Here is a 19,095-nt window from a genome sequence, read left to right on the forward strand (position 1 = left end):
AAATTATTAAATCGAGATTCTATATATAGAGATATACGCGTATCTCAGTATTTGCAAGAAATTTTTACGAATATCGATAGACCTCTGATGGGGGAGGGGATCGACGTAGTAATATTCTTCGCAATATTTATCTAAAGTAGGAATAACGTCTTTTTCAGGATCGACGTGTATTAACAAATATTAAAATCTTTTTAAGACTGTATAATGATAAATAATATTTATATGGGAGTACTACATACGCAGTATACAAAATTCACACATAATTATAATAAGCATTGTGATCCAGCTTTGACTGTTATTAACTTCCTTCTTCTTATTGTTGTTTATCATTATACAGTCCTAAAAAGATTTTAATATTTGTTTAAAAAAATACATTTTACAGTAATACAGTTTTATTTAATTTAATAAACGCACTATTTGCTTTGAGTAACAATTGTTTTTTAAATGTATCAGACAACATCGTCATAGAAGAAATTGTGTTCTCACCAACCACGATACTTGATTCTTCTTAAGGGAAAATTTATGAATACATAAAAAAACCATTTACCTATTTTATAAATGGTTAAATGATAGACATGATTCCATTTCAAATGTAAAATGGAAATGGTTTTCCAAAAAACTATTTAAAATGGAAAATGCAAAATGCCATTTCCATTTTAAATATGTATTTAAAATGGAACTATTTTAAATATTACCCAGCCCTGACAATCATATCCAATTTTACAGATAATCATTTACGTATTAACTCTCCGCTTGCATTGCGAATTTTAAAGAATAGTTAAAATTTATACTTTTAAAGTTATCTTCTGTATTTTGCTATATAAAATATAATATAATATTTATAAAGTTTAAAACGTTTAGAATATAATGTACATACACAGAAATGTTAAATAATAACTTCCATCTTTTGAAGCCCTTGGGCTGCGTAAAAATATAAATTATTTCATTGCAACACAATTAAAAAGAATCTTTTAATGCTGCATCTTTTCAGGAAATGGAAGTAACTATAATATAATTACTTGTAACACTGTTACTGTTACTTTTTTTGGTAATGGTCTGGTCACATTATTTTTTGTTTTTAATAACTGTAATGGTATTTACATTATTTTCGATATTAGTAACGAATTTTATTTTGTCATTACTTTTTATATTTTGAATCTCTTGATGACATAATTTTCGCACATTTAATCTGCAATCTTTCATCAATATTCATAATTTGTTGTTTAAGATATCGTCTTATATAGAATAATTTTAAGGTTATATATCTTTAAATATAATTTAAGGTTATATAATTGGGAAAGAAAAATAACGGAACGGAAAAATAATGGACAGAAATAAACAGAATAGGAGCTAACCAATCAGAATCATTCCATCCGCTTTTTCGTATCCGGGCTGTTTATGATAAAACTTTCTTCTTTTGTAGCCGGATATATGGGAATATATTAAAATGAAAAAATAGAATTTGTGTAATAGAGTTCAAAATAAAAATAATAATTGAGAAAGAATATCATTAATTCTGTATATGTGACCTTCAAGAGATCATTAACATTTAAACGAAATGGAATATCAACTTTTATATAATAATCAATGTAAATAAAAAATATAAAATTTGATAAGTTTTTAGATTTAAATGTGACCCTACTCTTTGATTTTAATATGTCATTCAATATATTATTAAGATCCAAGATGCAATGAGTATCAAAAATTGTTAGATTGTTAGTTAATTTAACTCGTGATAGTACTGCAGTAGTTTATTAGTTTGCATTGTAAGTCTAAAAAAATTTCGGCGCGCATTTAAGGATCTACATATGTAGTATATAAATTCACACGAAATTATATTAGAAGCATCTAAAATCCAGCTTGACCGTAAATGGCTTATTCTCATTGGTATTTAGTTAAAAAATTTTTATGTTGCAAGTATTAAAAAATGTATAAATTTATGTGTATTTATAAATGTAACGAAAAATATCTTTTTACATTTTAAGTATTTCAAAATCTTTTTTCTTAAATATTTTGTTTTGTAGATTTTATACGGATTTTATTGCTTTTATTTTTTAAAATAATACGAAAGTAAATTTCTTAAGGGGGGAACCTCGTGTAAAATTGATTTTTTCACGTTTTTTTTCTGTTTAAATTGTTAGGAAATTATCTCAAAAATATGAAAAAAAACATTAGAAAGTTATAAGAGACTTCCTTTTATGTTAATTTCAAAGAAAGGTAAGTCGGCCTCAGCGGCCCGGAGCGCGCAGATGTACGAATATCTGCCGGGCGCTCGGTCTTTCAGTCCCTTTCTATTATATTCATATATACCTTTAGACAGGAACTTGAAGAGGAAGACCCGCTGTACCCTGGAATTGTTGATTGATTGAAAATCCAGGTAAATTTAAATAATTACAATTTTCACAATTTTTTCTTCACGAAAACTTTAAACGTCTTTTTCTCAAAATGCTAAATTTTGCACGCCGTGCAATGTAACTTAAAAACTACTTGACCGATCATCTTTAAATTTTACATGCTCATTCTTCAACTATCTAGTCTCAACATGAACCTATCCAATAATTAATATTTTACTTTAAATAATAATTATTAACAATTGTTTAAGACAAAAAAGTGATTTTTTTTGTATATGTCGCCGTTTTTGCAATTTTATGAATTTTATTAATTATTTAGGTTCATATTGTGCGTTTTTACATAAACTAACGAAATTTTCTTGAAATATTTGTTTCAGATTAATTTTGTGACCTCAGCGTTGCTCGGCGCAAATTTAAGGAGCCAACTTCAAGCAGCTGTTGTGCTGCCATTTTGAAAATTTTCAACACAAACAAAATTTTTTTAATTAGCTTAAATAGTGAATATTATTATGAGTCTAGATTTAATCAATTTTGTCATTAAAAAAAATCTAGAATAAACGGCCATTTACACGAGGTTCTCCCCTTAAGTAATCTCCCTCTCTAATCTTATTTTCGTATTATAAAAGTATAGTTTTTAAAAAAGCCACTTTTTTAATTGCAAGAAATTATTTCTTTTAAGGAAAAAAGTAAATCTGACAAGTTATAAATATATGAATTTTTCAATAAATTTTTTTACCTTTAAAAAAGGAACTGAGAAAATCTGAGGAAAATGGGAAAATCCGTTTTTTTACCTTTAAAACAGGAACTGAGAAAATCTGAGAAAAATGGGAAAACCCGTTTTTATTTTATAACAATCAGTTTTACAATATAATCAAAGATTAAAAAGAATGACGAATAATTTTTATAAAAATATGTAAAATATATTTCTCTTGACATAAAACAATACGATGACAAAACATATTAAAAATTAAAGAATACTAAAACCAAATATACGTACTACTTCATTCAAAGCATAAATACATATAATGCATAAATACATATAACTTATTTGTAATTTATTACTGAATATTTTTTAGTACTACATTTTTATAAGGGAACGTGTTGTCACTCATTATCTGAAAAATAAGTATTAAAAACAAGTAATAAAAATATATGTATAAGGACTCTTTTTAATAAATAAATTGAAAAATGTAAATAAAGGGCATATAAGAATCAAAAAATTAAAATAATTTTAAATGTCAAATTTTTAAGATATATAACATAGAATTTTAATAGATGTATGTTTAAACAAAATAGATGTTGTTAACAATGTTGACATTATATGAAAATTGAAAATTTAAATCGAAAGGTACCTGAGCCGAATAAAGCCCAGTACAAAATAAGGTCCACTTTTAAAATTACCGCTTATAAATGCACTTTATGTATAAATTATGTGCTTAAAAGATATGTCATAGGGCCGATAAGATGTCTAGAAAAAAAAACCGGCAACAACTCAGTTTTTTAGTATAATGTGAACTTTGTGACGAGATGGATGTTTTGTGTCGTTTTTATAAAAATCCGCTGCAATAAATTGATAATATTTGAAAAAGTTTATTAAATATACGTTATTTTGTAATTTATTATAACATACTATAATATTATTCAACTCTCTAATCAGTAAAAATAATAAATATATGTATATATCAATTTTTTAGAATAAATATATTGTTTAGGAACGATACACTCATCAAATAAGGCCCATCTCTTTTCCTTGTATGATATTTGATAGAAACAAGGATAAACTGATGCTTATATGCATGTACCGCGTCGATGTGTTTTGATGGTATCGATATCGATTTGATATTAGCTTTCTCACTGGGTAAATGGTATCATGAGTTATGTATGGGACTTACATCATAAGATACAGATTTTCGATGCTGTTAATATTTTCAAATTAAAATTTATTGAGTTAAAGTTACCTGTAAATGTCAAAGACGATTACCAAAGATTATTTGTTATTTTAAAAAATGTTTTTTTTTTAATAATGTTTATTTTTCATTGATTTGTTATTCGGGCTTTATTAAATACATATGCATGTAATAAAGCCCAAAATCAAATTTTTTTAAAACAAATTTTTTGCTTATTTAAAAATCTTTATCATGAAAAATGTATACATTTTTTATTAGTTATTAGAATAAAGATTTTATTTTTACAAAGTTTATTTTAATGTCCCTATAAATAAAATTAAAAAAAATAAAATAAATTAGGTGGACCTTATTCGGCTCAGGTACCTTATTTCAGTTTATATGATTGCGGTGTTCTTTTATTCATGTTTTTAATTGTCTTCCCGTCTGTCCGACATAGGAAGCATCGCAATCTTTACAATTGATTTTGTAAACAACATTATTTTTGTTGCATTTCAGGCAAGAATCTTTTTGAGCTTTAATAAAGTTACTCAATTTGTTAATACTGTAAAAAGATACTCTTAATTATTTTTTATTGAGTCTATTAAATTTATCTGTAACAAATGGTATGAATGGTATCGTAAACCAAGACACTGGTTCTTGTGTGACATAATTATTGGGAGAATTATGTGAAATTGTTTTATCTTTAAAGTGGAATTAAATTCTCCGATTGATTGTATCAAAAATGAAATTTAACGGAGTCATTGTCAAGTAAAATAGTTATTATTGTTTTTAAATTCTTAACATGGTATTTATTATCTGATAATAGTAAAACTCTGTTAACTAATCCTATTATAGTGCCTCTTTTTTGGGATATAGGATGGTTAGAAAAATAATTAAGATATCTGCCCGAGTAACTTTGTTTACGATACCAATCAAATTCTAATGTATTATCAAATTATTTATAATAGTAACATCTAAGAAATTAATTGTGTTATTTCCGATTTCGATTGTATGCTGCAATCTTGGATGGAAGGAATTAAAACAATTAAGAATTTTTTCTTAAAAACAAGCAATTCACTCTGTAACTGGTTCAAATGAATTAAAATTTTCAGAATTACGCATTTGCGAATGTTAGAATAAATTCTTTTCCATCGGAATGCATTTTTATTCATTTGTAGGAATAACAGTATGAAGCACCTTTCTATGATGTCTTTCAATGTTAAATATCAGCTCTATACTTGTGAATACTGTACAATTCAAAATTCTGAATAGAAAATGTAGTTTTATATTTATCTTGGCAAATTTTTAATTATCTTAGCATATTCAAAAGATTTAGAGGTTTTTACTCAAGACTTTAATAAAAAATCTCATAAAGATCATATTTCAACGACTTTATTTTTAATATATACTGTTTTCAGATTTTTTCGTATCTCAAATCAATCCAAATCTATGATTAAAACACTATATAATAATAATGGTATAGTAGAAGCCATACTAAATAATTACATTTTAATGTATGTACTTTTAAAATATAACTTTAATTTTTAATATACTCTTTTTACCAATAATCTACTAATAACACTTTTATGCCACTGATTGTGTATAATACATCAGGAACTACTTTATTTTCTTAAATCTAACTAAAATACAACTAAGTGTTAATATATTCTTACAATCTTCAATTAATACAAATATCTACTATATATAAAAAATAATTTAAGTTGCATATTTAGTTGTAAACATAGTTATATCTCTTAAAGGAAGTATTTTACATAAAGCACGTCCACGCAACAAACCGTGAGGTACTGGTCCATATACTCGTGAATCAGTAGAATTATTTCTGTTGTCACCTTCCAGCCAAACGTGTCCATAAGGTATCTGCAAAAAACAATAATTTATTACTACATCTATTAATGCATGCAAAAACTATTAACTGAAGGAACAAAATGTATACAAAATAATTCTCCAAGGATGTAAAATATCATCAAAACGCATTCTAATAATTTACCGTAGTTATATTAAAGCCATCCCTTATTTTGTCACCAGGCAGACCTATGATTCGCTTGCATATGTTCTGCTCCGGATTGTTGGGACATTTGGAAATGACAATGTCCCCCTTTTCAAGCCTTTGCAATCTAACTGATATTCGTTCCAGAAGTAAGACATCATTAGTGTACAAAGTAGGTTCCATAGATGGACCACTGCACTGTAATTACATCAGCAATGATCATATTGTCAAGTTGAAAATTATTTGACAGTGGCAAACAACAAAAAAATGCATAATTATATCCTTACCACAACAATATCACCTACATACTCGTACACGCAGTACGTCACACATGCACATTGCACGAAGCCACGGATAACCTTAATGACAAATTTGTTTAGCTTTAGCATTATAACGAAAAATTGACAAAGAAAAATCACTTCTTCTCGCTCGGAGTATCAGAATTGCGTATGCACATAACATTCGCATCAGGACGCGTAGTTTGCTCTATTCACTCACTATCACGCGTATGTATACTACATAATTATGCGAGGTAATTGTTTACAGTACCTCCTCTCTACTTCGACTTTAATGAAATTAAGCTTATTCGACACATTTTTGCACGAAACGAAAGAATCTGACGAAAAAACTTTGCTCTCCACTGTGAACTACAAGATATTAAGCATTAAAATTGACGATTATTGAGATAATCCGTTAGTTAGCCGCCAAATACTACGATGCGAGCTGACGCGAGCATGCACCATGCGGTGCGATCACATGTTTTCCAATCCCAAGTGATGTAAACAAAGAGATTGGATGTAAATCGTCGGATCGAAAACGCTGAAGTGAGCACTCGCTACTAATTGCCCAATTGGTCGTGTTCAGCAGACTCAGGTTGGAGTTCCATGAGGCGTATTTGCCGCGTATCGCGAAACCAATCAGTAATCAGTAAAACGCGAAACCCACAACAGCAGATTGCTTCTGATTGGTTACGCCATCGACATATAGTATGGATTGCGCACAGGCTGAAAGAATATGACCGGCCCGAAAGAAAGAGATAGCGACCGGTGTGGGTCAAGCTCTGTCTTTTTCTAATAGCTCTGTCTCTTTCTATCGTCTAGCGATATCCACTGGGCGATAATAAAAGCAGCCAATAGGTGTATTAGAAAGAGCGAGCGATTGACCCACACTGCGTTTCTTCTTTGTCTAATTCACCGGACACTTTTCGAGGGGATTTATGAATTGATCGCGCAGTCCATACTATATGTCGATGGGTTACGCAATTACGCGATGCGCGGCAAATACGCCTCATGGGACTCTAGTAGCCTAAGCATTTGATACGTCCTTGTTTACATTGATTTATCTGAAAACAGGTGTTAAGTTATAGCTTTTTCATCCATAGATAAAGTCTCAACTCGGCAATTTAGGTCTGTAAAGCTGATATCCCCAAATGCAAATTTTGATAAAATTAACATCGCAATCGATTGTTCACCAAAAAAAATTGTTGTCCACCCTTGAAAAAAATTATAAATAAATAAAAAAACTATAGCACCCCCAATATTGAATATTCCTCTGAATTACATACGGAATTCATTTGTCCACCATATGGGTTTGTCCACCCTTATTTTTCTCCAGCACCTTTCAAAAACAAGTTATAACCAAATTAAAGTTTAATAATTCGTCAGTTTTGGGGATGCTTTCATTTAAACAAATTGTATGAAAATTCTGTTTATAACATTTTATTTTTATTGAACATCTTTTTATAATTTATTTTTTGTCATTAATAGAGCCCGAATTAAAGTTCTAAAATCGCGTTGATCGTAGCTAGCTCTCCCCACTTTCACGTCGCTTAAAGGTTGCGACGCGCGACTGTAGTATCAATGGTGGGGAGCGACGGTGGTGTGGCAACGGTGTTACTCGAAACAAGGAACGGAATACAAACGAGAAAAATACTAAAATATAGCAGATACATTGAACTGTTATTTCCAGATTTTCCCCATTATTTCGAATAGTTTTAAAATAACTTTATTCGACATTCTGTAATAACTTTCTTTATCTATAAAAGTAACACACAATAAAGTACATTTTTTAATTGTTGTAATTGAAGCCTCTTCGTTTTTTGCTCAATATATTTTTATACTGAGAAAAGCTGCGTTCTACGTCGCAAGAAGTGATAGGCGCGTACTTGAAAAATTTCAAGTCCTGTTTGAAAGAAATTTGTTTTTGCAAGACCTTGGAAAAGATGCTTTTATATTGTCTTGTTGTTAATTGTCCCACCGCGGGCATGACGACTATGACGAGTGGTAGTGGGAATGTGTTATTCTTATAGTTTATTTACTTTATTAGTTATTACTTTATTGCTATAAACTACAGTTTAAAAAATAATAACAAAAATCTGTATGTTTTACTATACATGTAAGTATTTTAAGTATTTAAAATAACTTGTACAAAGTTTGATCATTGCGATTCATCGATTAAAATTTGACAAAGATTTAGAACAAATAAATATTTTATTTATTTACTAGGCTAATTTTTGTATCACAGTATATGTAATTTTACATAAATAATCTTGTGAATACATAAAGTACTTATATTTAAAATATGCAGCAAGTATTTGTCATTTATTTCATAAATACATTTCCATATATTCCTATTAGAGCATATAGATTCAAAAAATATTACGTCGTATTTTTTCGAATAACTTATTTATGATCTAAACTTAAATGTTAAGCCATCGCATCGGTAAAACAAAATTTGTATTATTTTTAAATATGATTCGGAATTACGGTGAAATTATTTATCGACATCCTTCAGTTGAGTTCCTGTGAAAGAATCTGTAGTCGCGGGCGAAAGATTGGCGATGGGCGCGTTTGCACGGTATGCTTGCGCGTTGCGCGCGAATCGGACTGATCGGAGCGCGGCGGTCCGGCTTAGAACGGGGCGGTGCGGCGCGGCGTCGCGATACTCTCGCGATATATATCACGAGAATCACCCCTTTAATCGGCGGCGGTAATCGGGCGCAGTCGGTGAATCTCGGGTTCGCGCTCGGTTCCGTCGCGCTCCGTGGTGTGGTGCGTGTATGAAATCTCGGTTTAGTTTAATATCTTTGGCAGGTTACGATTGACTGATCGAAAGATCGCTCGCCGAGCCCGCGCGATCAGCTTGCCGATCGACCCGTCTCTGGAGAACGGATATATCACGGTGCGCGCGATAACGCGACAGGTGCCGAGAGCCCCGAATAGACTACACGAGGGAGGAGGCCGGACAACGCGCGCGCGCGCGCGCGCGAGAGAGAGCGACACAGGGAGTGACACGCGACGTGGTGCGTCCGTCCGTCTGTCCGCCCCCTCGCTCGCACGGCTGGCTGTCCGTCCGTCCGCCCGCCCGCCCGTCCGTTTGTCCACGACCGCTCGTACGCACGGCACGGCACGGCACGTACGTACGACGTACGCACGGCGTCGGAACGCGCGCGCACATACACACATACACACACACACATACACCCCATACACAGATACAAACGCACGGAGGAGACCGAAAAGAGCTCCCCCGTCCGAAGGCGCCAATTTAATGGATCCGACCATCGGTTGGTACCAACCGGAGCAGTACGGCCCTGCCAAGGACCTTTGGTTGCACATCTGGGAGGCCGAGAAGGGTCTCGACGTTCTGACCCTGCGTAACGACGCGAACACGAGTAATGCGATGGGTGTTCGGCTGCAGCAGGACTTTCTCGCGCTGGACACGAGCCCGGCGGCAGCGACGGCGACGGCAACCGCGCCCGGCACCACGCCGTCATCGAACAGCAGCAGCAGCACCACCACTGCCAACGCCGGTGCCGGCAGCGGTGCAGGCAATGCCGGCAACGGTAACAACGGTAGTAACGGCCGAGCTACGTCCGCCGTTCAGGGCACTGCCACTGGCAATGGCAATGGCGAGCACCGCGTGCCCCACAATGCTTGCAACTACTATTACAACCCGTCCCGCAGGAAAGGCGAAAATCGAGCGAGCACCTACGGCATGAACTACAATTATGACGCCCTCGTGGGCGAATACGGTGGCTGTCCTTGGCGTGTGACCAACAAGCACTACTCCATGGGGACGATTGGGTGAGTATATTCGACTCTGCATCATCGATTCGGAGAGATTCCGCCACAAGGTCCATATGGCTGTTTGTTAGGTTATGTTAGACCGTCCACTTAAACAAAGTGCTTCCAATGCCTCCAGACGATATTGAAGACTTGGCAGGATGTCTAAGGAAGAGTAGCTTGGGGATAATAGCAATCTTTTGGGATTTAAATTATTATTTCGCCGAAAGAGGAGAGTCTTCCTATACATGATGTTTTACACTCTCTCTCTCTCTCTTTCTATCTACGTAGGTTTACTAATAAAGCTGGTAAACAGCCATAAAAAATTATTGTCATTGTTGGCTAGCATAAGAAATTGTAAACATATCTCATATGTTCAACATTATTGTATTATAAACTCAAGGACATGCCAAGTATCTTTCACAAAGATGTCTCAAATTCAGATGGAAATGCTATTTCTAAAGTTGTTAGAGATTGCATTTATTTGAAATTTGTTTTGTTTTTTTTGCACATTTTATTTCTAGATCATTTAAACATGTTGATACTGTCCAGACATTGAATAGGAAGAAATGCTATTTCTAAAGTTGTTAGAGATTGCATTTATTTGAAATTTGTTTTGTTTTTTTGCACATTTTATTTCTAGATCATTTAAACATGTTGATACTGTCCAGACATTGAATAGGTTTATGTTTTTGTTTAGATTACACGAGGAAATAGAAGATTTCTTCTCATACATGTGCCCCTCGCATGAAGAGCACGTATTAAGATTGAGAGTTGTAAAAAGGATAGAAAATGTAATTTATGATCTCTGGCCAGACTCTAAAGTCGAAATATTTGGTAGCTTTCGCACTGGTTTATATTTGCCTACAAGGTAGGTATCTTTAATCATTTGTAAACAAATCTGAGAGACAATTGTTCCATCTTCGAATAAATTATATAATAATTTATTAAATGAATAAATTAAAGAGATTTAACGAAAAATGGAACAATCCAGTCCGAGAGGAATATTTCTTTACCAAAAAGACTGCTTGTTGTTCAGTTAGTGTCAAACATCTAAAGACTTTCCTATTGTTACAGTGATATAGATTTGGTAGTAATAGGAATGTGGACAAATCTTCCATTGCGTACATTGGAACGTGCTTTACTAGATCGAAATATCGCTGAGCCATCTTCGATTAAAGTGTTGGATAAGGCCAGTGTACCGATCGTTAAATTGATCGATAAGGAAAGTGAAATTAAAGTGGACATTAGTTTTAACATGAATAATGGCGTCAAGTCTGCAGAGTTAATAAATTCCTATAAGAGGCAATATCCGGTTCTAGAAAAGCTAGTCATGGTATTAAAGCAATTTCTACTACAAAGAGATCTTAACGAAGTGTTCACTGGTGGTATATCTTCATACAGTTTAATACTCATGACCATCAGTTTTTTACAGGTGCGTACATTGTTACTAACATGTCTACTGGTATCTCACGTTTATTATTGTGACAATCTCCTTGAGAAATCAATTGCCGATGTTGAATCAAGATTCTGATTTATTACAGTTACATCCAAGAAGAGATATTCATTCTCCAAATACCAATCTAGGAGTGTTATTGATTGAATTTCTAGAGCTGTATGGGAGAAAGTTCAATTATGTTAAGACTGGCATTCGCATAAAGGATGGTGGTCAATACATATCGAAAGAAGAGGTCTCATTTATATTTATATTACAATATAGAGGCTGTACATCAGTTTATCTTTTATACTAATTACATGTTGATTAATAGATTCAACGGGATATGATAGATGGTCATCGACCATCTCTATTATGCATAGAAGACCCACTCACACCTGGAAACGATATCGGCCGTAGTAGCTACGGTGCTTTATATGTAAAGAGTGCATTTAATTGGGCCTATTGTATTCTCTCTCAAGCGGCCAATCCCTCAAATATCTTAATCAATGACGCCAGTAAAGTAAGGTGAGATTTATTATTGATTTCTTCTATTTCATTTTATTCTGTACAACATGTAAGTTATAACAAACGATACTCTTTCATTATATGCAGCATCCTAGGAAGAATAATCCGTGTGACCGATGAAGTAATATACTATCGTAGGTGGATCAAAGAAACATTCCTCTTACCTGTAAGCGAAGGAGATTCTCTGTCGAGCTCAACTGGTTCTGATGCGTCCACTCTTTCAGCTCCTGCTAGTGATACGGTACATAAACGTCTTAGAAAAATGTCTTTGTTATCTACATCATTATTATACACATTAATTTCTTTTATATGTATAACATTTTAATAATTTAATTGTTTTTGTTTTACATCCTATAATATACTGGAAAGAGTTCAAAGTCATGATTACTATATATAATAATGTATATAATCGCTATTAATTTTGAATTTATTTACGTATTTTTCTAAGGACTCTGAGTGTAGTCGTGGCAATTCTCCGAACACTGGTGGAAAGAGTGAAAACGACAAAAATAAAGATAGGCACTTTTACAATAGTCACCAAATTCATAATTATTCTGGAAGAAAAGCATTCAAAGCAACCATTCATGGTATGACAATCTATTTTGTTCGCTATTTGAGTATATTATCAAGTTGCTGTAACAGATTTCGATTACATAAATGCATAACGTTCGATGATATCCTTCGCATTTAACGCTTGCTATTTTTTTGTTGATGTTTCTTTGTTGCAGGCAATCACCAACAGAGTTTCAAAGGCAACTATCATCGCATCAATAACAATATAGTTGGTCAGAACAAAACCAAGCACGCACTTCACAGTAATGGAAATAATAATAACAATAATAACAATACTAGTCACAGTCCAAGCTCTAGGCCACATTCGATGAAGAGGAAGAAACAATGCACAATGCAACGTGGAACCGGAGATTGTGTACGGTGATGAAACGTACACAATAATTTCAGACATTACCTCCGTCACTTAAGTAGAGAGCTCAATATCATAACTGTGTGATAGACAGACAGCGATTAATGGTCGGTTATCGTAATAACTGAATCATCCTATGCGACTTCTCTTCGCTTTCAATTTCAGTTTTAATGTACAGAAGGGCACAACGTTTACGGTTCTGAGAGAACCAACAGTTTGAAAATTTTACGATTCTTGTGCAGAACACAAGAATGCCCAAGCAGTAATTACACAAATACATATACGTATATATATACATTTCTTTTTCTCCCCATTTGCCAGAAAATATATTTTGCTCTGTACGCAAAAGATTGTATATTAAAGAGACGTACAGAATTCCTAATCGAAATTCGAGATAAGATCTATTTATGGTTCACTTTTGTTGCACAGGTTATAAACGGTACCCGGTGTAATAACACTTTATTATCGTTATTTATAAAAAAATTTGCAAAATTTATCATTACCATCGTTGAATAGTAATTATGTTCACAGCCATAAGTAACATGTGTAATACAGTTAAAGTACGAATAGTATACAGACGATAATAAGTTATAGTACGTTTTTCTCAATACATAAAATTACAAAACATGCTAATATTGACAAAAACTTAGTTTTCTATATGAAACTATATTCTTATAAAAAAAGGGGGCGACACAGAAAATTTGGTGATATTGGCACTTATCTAATGTACATATTATTGTAATATACATCTCATCAAACATAGAAAAATAAGTCTAAGAGTTACCTACTAAATTTTTTTAACTTATAAATATTTAAAATAGTGTTTATTATAGTGATTTTATCATAAAAATTTGTGGAGCCATATCTATTTAAAAGTATACTTTTTTTTAAATTTTTTTTCTCTACAAAGCATAAATATATCGTTGTTGAAAGATTATGATATGTTTTTCAGATTTTAATAAAATTTCAGATTTACGCGCGAATAATACATACGATGGTAGAAAAAAAATATAATTGAGTAACAATATTTTTTAAAAAGTAGCTTATTATCTATCGAGACACAGAGTAATGACAACGCTTCGAATCTTTACAGTCTATTTCGTAGCAACATTTTTTCTTTTGCAAATTAATTTTATCTTTTTTTTTTGTACAGAGACGCCAGTTTCTTAATGTTAGTTCATAATTCTTAGTATCCTCGGAACAATGATGTATTATTTTTATATCAGATAATTAAATAAAAAAAATACGTTTGTATTATACAAAGGGAAAAAACGAAGAATCTGATATTTATGAATCTTACATTGCATTTGATAAAACTTATGTATATGACAATACGCGAAAAGGCCTTGACATTACTTTAAAAGCTCCGTATGTTCTTCGATCATAGTTAGACATAGTTCACTATCAAATATTACATTCCGTTGACGCAATAATTAATGAGACAGAATAGAATACCGCAAGTAAATCTCTTTAATGACATCAGATCAAAAATTTTTCTAGTGCAACTGCATTTTTGTGTTCAACGACTCTTTAATGTGCGATGTAAAGATTTATCCTTTTAACATGTTTAATTTAGTCACGTGAATTGAGGATGTTTAGAGAGCTTTGATATCTTTTTAAATTATATATAACACCCAATGTTCCGTGTATATTATTTAACTTAAAAGCTCTTTCATATGTAATATTGTAAGCTGTGATTGAATTTAATAATTAAATTGTCAATTGCTTAAGATATATATAAATATATATAAATATATAATTTAAATGTTATTGTAAAGCATTATATAAAGCCATATTACATTTTAAAAAACTGTAAACTATTATATCTTAGTGATCCTCAACAAATTACGTGTTTTTTTATAAATATCAGAATTTCGTAATCATTGAAGGTTTGATAACGAAACTTCGTGATCACTCATATTTATCGAATTTCCCGAACCGTCTGTAAAAAAACGTAAAAAAAAAAAGATGAAAAGTTTAATAAATATGAATGATGTCGATATCTGATTTTAAATTATTTCTCGTTTGTATGTTTTTAATTAAGGGAAGCGATTTTACCTCGTATATAGCCATCGTTTAAGACCAGCTAAATCGTTTATAAACTTCTCTCGATAGCAATATAATACTCTGTATTTTCCAAAAATTTTGATAGTCATGTATATTTATATTTGTGTGAGTATATTTTTAAATAAGCAATAATGTGTAACGAATGTAACGCGATCAGTGATGCCATTTTACCTTTGCAGAATTGTACTGTCGTTTCACAGCCGTTACATAGAGATTGTAAAAAAATATTTAACTGGCGTATACACATTACTGAAAGTTCGTAACTGTGTAACTGCGAATTTTCAAAAGTACAGGCAACAGTACAGTTACCTGTGCTTTGGTAATGTTTTTTTTTTAATAAACATGAAAAAACTTTCGCGAGGAGAAAGGAAAGTGAGATAGCGACTATGCGAATACTAAATCGTTATGGATTTAGCAGTCGTCGAGCCGACAGCGATTTGTACTTAACAATTGTCTACTCGTAAGTTTGTACACATATGTTTAATGCGAGATATGTGAAAAATGTATAGAAACGAAATAAATCTTGCTTACCTTTTTCTTCAATTAAGTTCTACATTTGAGCGATTTGCATTCAGTTCTTAATAGTTTAACATACGCTAATTTATATATTTATATCTCACTTATGATTTAATATGTTATAAAAACTAGTAACATTTATAGTAATATATTCTTAATATATTGATAGCGCTCTAATGTAACCACATGGCATTTATTAAAATTTCGTCACTTGTACATATATATGTGTATATACATACACAAGCGCTGAGAATATGAGATACTGTACATGATGACTAAGTAATTAGTAGTGGATAAATTTAATTAATTTATTTTCGAGCACAGAGACCGTCGATCGGATTCATGTCAAGTTTCTTCATGCGATCCAATTGCGCCAATTGTCTCTCCATTGAGAATGTTTCAGGCAAAGGCGGGTAAGCTGAAAGAAAAAGCATCATTTCATTAAATTGGCAACTTTCTCGATGACTCAACTTGAGTCACGTCGGGATATGGAGACATACCGAATGTCTTGAAGTACAAATACAGCCATATGCCAGCGCTCGATATTAGCAAAGACAATCCTACAATGCCCTTCCATTCTCCTGTCGGTGCATCCATCTCGCTGAATGTTTGGCGGAAACTGGCACGATACAAAATCTTTTTCTCCTCGATCGACAGCTTTTTCCAGTCTCCCTTCTCCTTTTCTTTCAGTGCCTAACAAAGGAAACATGGTGATTTGACAATTGCCACCTAGTAATGATTGATAGATCTATACTTTGCATACATACATTTGTATCTAAAATAAATTTACAGAGAAGTCCTTGAATATTCTACAAAATTTTGAAAGGTAATTCTTTACACTAATTCAAGATAAAAATATCATATGTTTAAAACAGCTTAGTCTCAAAAATACTGGATGTCAAAATTAAAGTAAAAAAATATTTTTAGAAAATTTCATTTTTTTCAAAAATTTTAAAAACTTTGAATTTTCTGATAATTTATGTTTAAAGTTTCATTAAAATAATGCGAGTGGTTTTCAAAATTTTTAGAAGAAATAAAATTTTTATTGCAAATTTAACAATCTGTATCCTTGAAATTAAGCTGTTTTGGACATATGGTCTCATACAGTTTTCTTGAATTAATATCAGGAATTATTTCTTAAGGGGCTGATATTCATTCACTACTACTATCTCAGATTATAACATCAGAGATGAGAAAACACAATAAACAAATTATAATTAAATTACACGGATATAGGTAAGGGAAGAAGGCAAGATTGACTATGATCTCTCTAAATTTTACAAAACAAAAATAATGAAAACTACTTAAATGGACTATGTTTAATGAGTATTAATAAAAAATTAATTTTGGCAAAAAAAAAAAAAAGAATTGGAGATAAAAATTATAAAAAGATTTTCAGAGAATTTAAGGCGGCTAGTGTTATAAATTTAAGTTTTTCCAGTTCAAAGAATCAGTTTACAATTTTAAGAAAAAAATAAAGTAAATTAGTAAGTTAAATATGTTTTTTTTTTTGCAATTTGCCTACTAGTAATTAATTAAAAATAACAAAATATAAAACAAATTCAATAATCTATTATTTGACTAGTACTTGAATTCAAGTCTTAATTCTTCTAAATTGACCCTCTCCCTCTAAACAAAAGACAAATGTCCATGTTTGAATATAGAAATATTTTTCAATTGATAGAATAAACTTGTAAAATGTAACAAAATCTATCTTCTTGTTTTGAAGAGAAAAAGTAAATCATATTTATTTTTATATATTAATTTGCTATAGCTGTAAACATAGCTCATTTCGTTTTCTGATTATATATGCACAATAAAAAAAAAAAATATATATAAATTTTTTGTTTCTCTCTGACGTTACATTCTAAGACAGTAATAATGATGAGCAAATAAGAGGCTTAAAATATTTTAAAATACTAAATACCATTTTGCATATTTAAAGTTTGGCTAAAACTCGAGCTAGAAAATTTTAGTGTAGCTTAATGTTTAATGCAGTAACAAAGAACAGACCCATGAGAGAGCTTTGGCTCTGTTATCCTTCTATTACCATGATATCAGGAGTGTTTTCTTTCCAGCGTAATGCAGGGTAGGGGAAATCTGTTCTATCTAAGTAAGTAGGTTCGCCATTATATCCAAAGCCGACTACATCCCTATTACCAACTCTGTCTAGTGTCATCAGTCCACATCTTTGGACTTGAATAACAGGTCGCAAATAACTCACGAATAGTCTGCCTGCCATTGCTCACTATAAAAATACAGCAGAAAATGTAACATCAAGGGACTGACAATTATTCCACATACAAAATTAGATATCTTATTATGGAATTAAATATGTGGAGATTTACATAACACTTGCAAGATTGACAATAAAATGTGTATAATAAAGTTGGATAAAACTGAGTTTTTGTTATCGGCTTAAGACTTAATAAAATTGGTGATATTGCAAGTTATGTCAAATTACGACGAATGTATCCTCGAGTTATCTGCTAATTCAGCACAATTATATGCATTAACATCCTGCAAGATTTACTTGTATACATGTTACTCTAATCGTAGAATTATTTGTCATACGCACAATCAATATAAATATCCGAAATTTTCGCGTTAACGGAGTCCTCACAGAAACGTCAATATTCGGGAGAATACCTTGCTCCGAGATCGAATATCATACATGTGAGCGAGTTACCTAACTGATAGCAAAGATAGTTCAGAATAGCTCGGCGGAAATGCGAGATGGAAGAGAGCCTCCTGCACGGAGCGCTCGAGGAAGATTACGTAATCACGTCGAGACTGTTGCGGCTGTCCAGTTATATCGTTGTGCCAAGTTAATGTTAACGTCGTACGACTCAATGCCAACTGATTCCACTGACGTTTACAACTGTTTCCTGTCACATTGAAATATATAATACTACTGAGACAAGCGTACTCCTATCTCCTATTATTACCTTGTTAAGAGTGATCCGAGAGAGAGCGTTCCAAAAAGTATCTTTATCTTTTTCTAACCTAGGCTGTTTAAAGCCCGTGTCATACTCATACTACGTAGTGACCCTCTAATAAGAGTCTGGCCACCTTCTCCCCGGTTTGTGATTGGTCCGACATTTATCATCCATTCCCGCAAATTTCTTTAAATTTATAAACTGTAAAAATTAATAAATTCGTAAAAATTAAAGTAGAATCAATTACAATTTTTATTTTTATTATTATTTAACTTATATTAACATTATTAAATATTTTCTATAAAAACTTTTATGTAAAAAAAACGTTGCAATATGTCTTTCATAAAATAAAAACAACAATTAAGTAAGTATTATAAAT

At 31.9% G+C, this 19,095-nt stretch overlaps 3 protein-coding genes across 4 annotated transcripts; 1 reads left to right on the plus strand and 2 right to left on the minus strand.

The window, feature by feature from the left end:
- Positions 1 to 5,834: 5,834 nt before the first annotated feature.
- LOC108783187 (mitochondrial inner membrane protease subunit 1) lies at positions 5,835 to 6,685 on the minus strand. Its single transcript, XM_018551686.1, has 3 exons — positions 6,533 to 6,685; positions 6,246 to 6,443; positions 5,835 to 6,115 (listed from the first exon to the last, which is right to left on the minus strand). The coding sequence occupies exons 1-3, from the start codon at positions 6,632 to 6,634 to the stop codon at positions 5,954 to 5,956; spliced, it is 462 nt and encodes a 153-aa protein (XP_018407188.1). The 5' UTR covers positions 6,635 to 6,685; the 3' UTR covers positions 5,835 to 5,953.
- A 2,587-nt stretch (positions 6,686 to 9,272) lies between these two features.
- On the plus strand, positions 9,273 to 13,719 carry LOC108783171 (non-canonical poly(A) RNA polymerase PAPD5). The gene is made up of 8 exons (XM_018551667.1): positions 9,273 to 10,330; positions 11,010 to 11,180; positions 11,387 to 11,744; positions 11,854 to 12,000; positions 12,079 to 12,272; positions 12,360 to 12,513; positions 12,721 to 12,859; positions 13,001 to 13,719. The coding sequence occupies exons 1-8, from the start codon at positions 9,795 to 9,797 to the stop codon at positions 13,207 to 13,209; spliced, it is 1,908 nt and encodes a 635-aa protein (XP_018407169.1). The 5' UTR covers positions 9,273 to 9,794; the 3' UTR covers positions 13,210 to 13,719.
- Positions 13,720 to 15,950: 2,231 nt separating this feature from the next.
- LOC108783165 (cytochrome c oxidase subunit 4 isoform 1, mitochondrial) lies at positions 15,951 to 18,657 on the minus strand. 2 transcript variants are annotated; one of them, XM_018551659.1, is made up of 4 exons: positions 18,467 to 18,657; positions 17,828 to 18,025; positions 16,278 to 16,470; positions 15,951 to 16,195 (listed from the first exon to the last, which is right to left on the minus strand). In XM_018551659.1, the coding sequence occupies exons 2-4, from the start codon at positions 18,017 to 18,019 to the stop codon at positions 16,086 to 16,088; spliced, it is 495 nt and encodes a 164-aa protein (XP_018407161.1). In that variant the 5' UTR covers positions 18,020 to 18,025; positions 18,467 to 18,657; the 3' UTR covers positions 15,951 to 16,085. The 2 variants fall into 2 exon arrangements, with proteins under 2 accessions (XP_018407161.1, XP_018407160.1); XM_018551658.1 differs by lacking the exon at positions 18,467 to 18,657 and adding an exon at positions 18,356 to 18,460.
- Positions 18,658 to 19,095: the final 438 nt, after the last annotated feature.

Source organism: Cyphomyrmex costatus, unplaced genomic scaffold (assembly GCF_001594065.2).
Source record: "Cyphomyrmex costatus isolate MS0001 unplaced genomic scaffold, Ccosl1.0 scaffold143, whole genome shotgun sequence".
NCBI classification, from domain to species: Eukaryota; Metazoa; Arthropoda; class Insecta; order Hymenoptera; family Formicidae; genus Cyphomyrmex; species Cyphomyrmex costatus.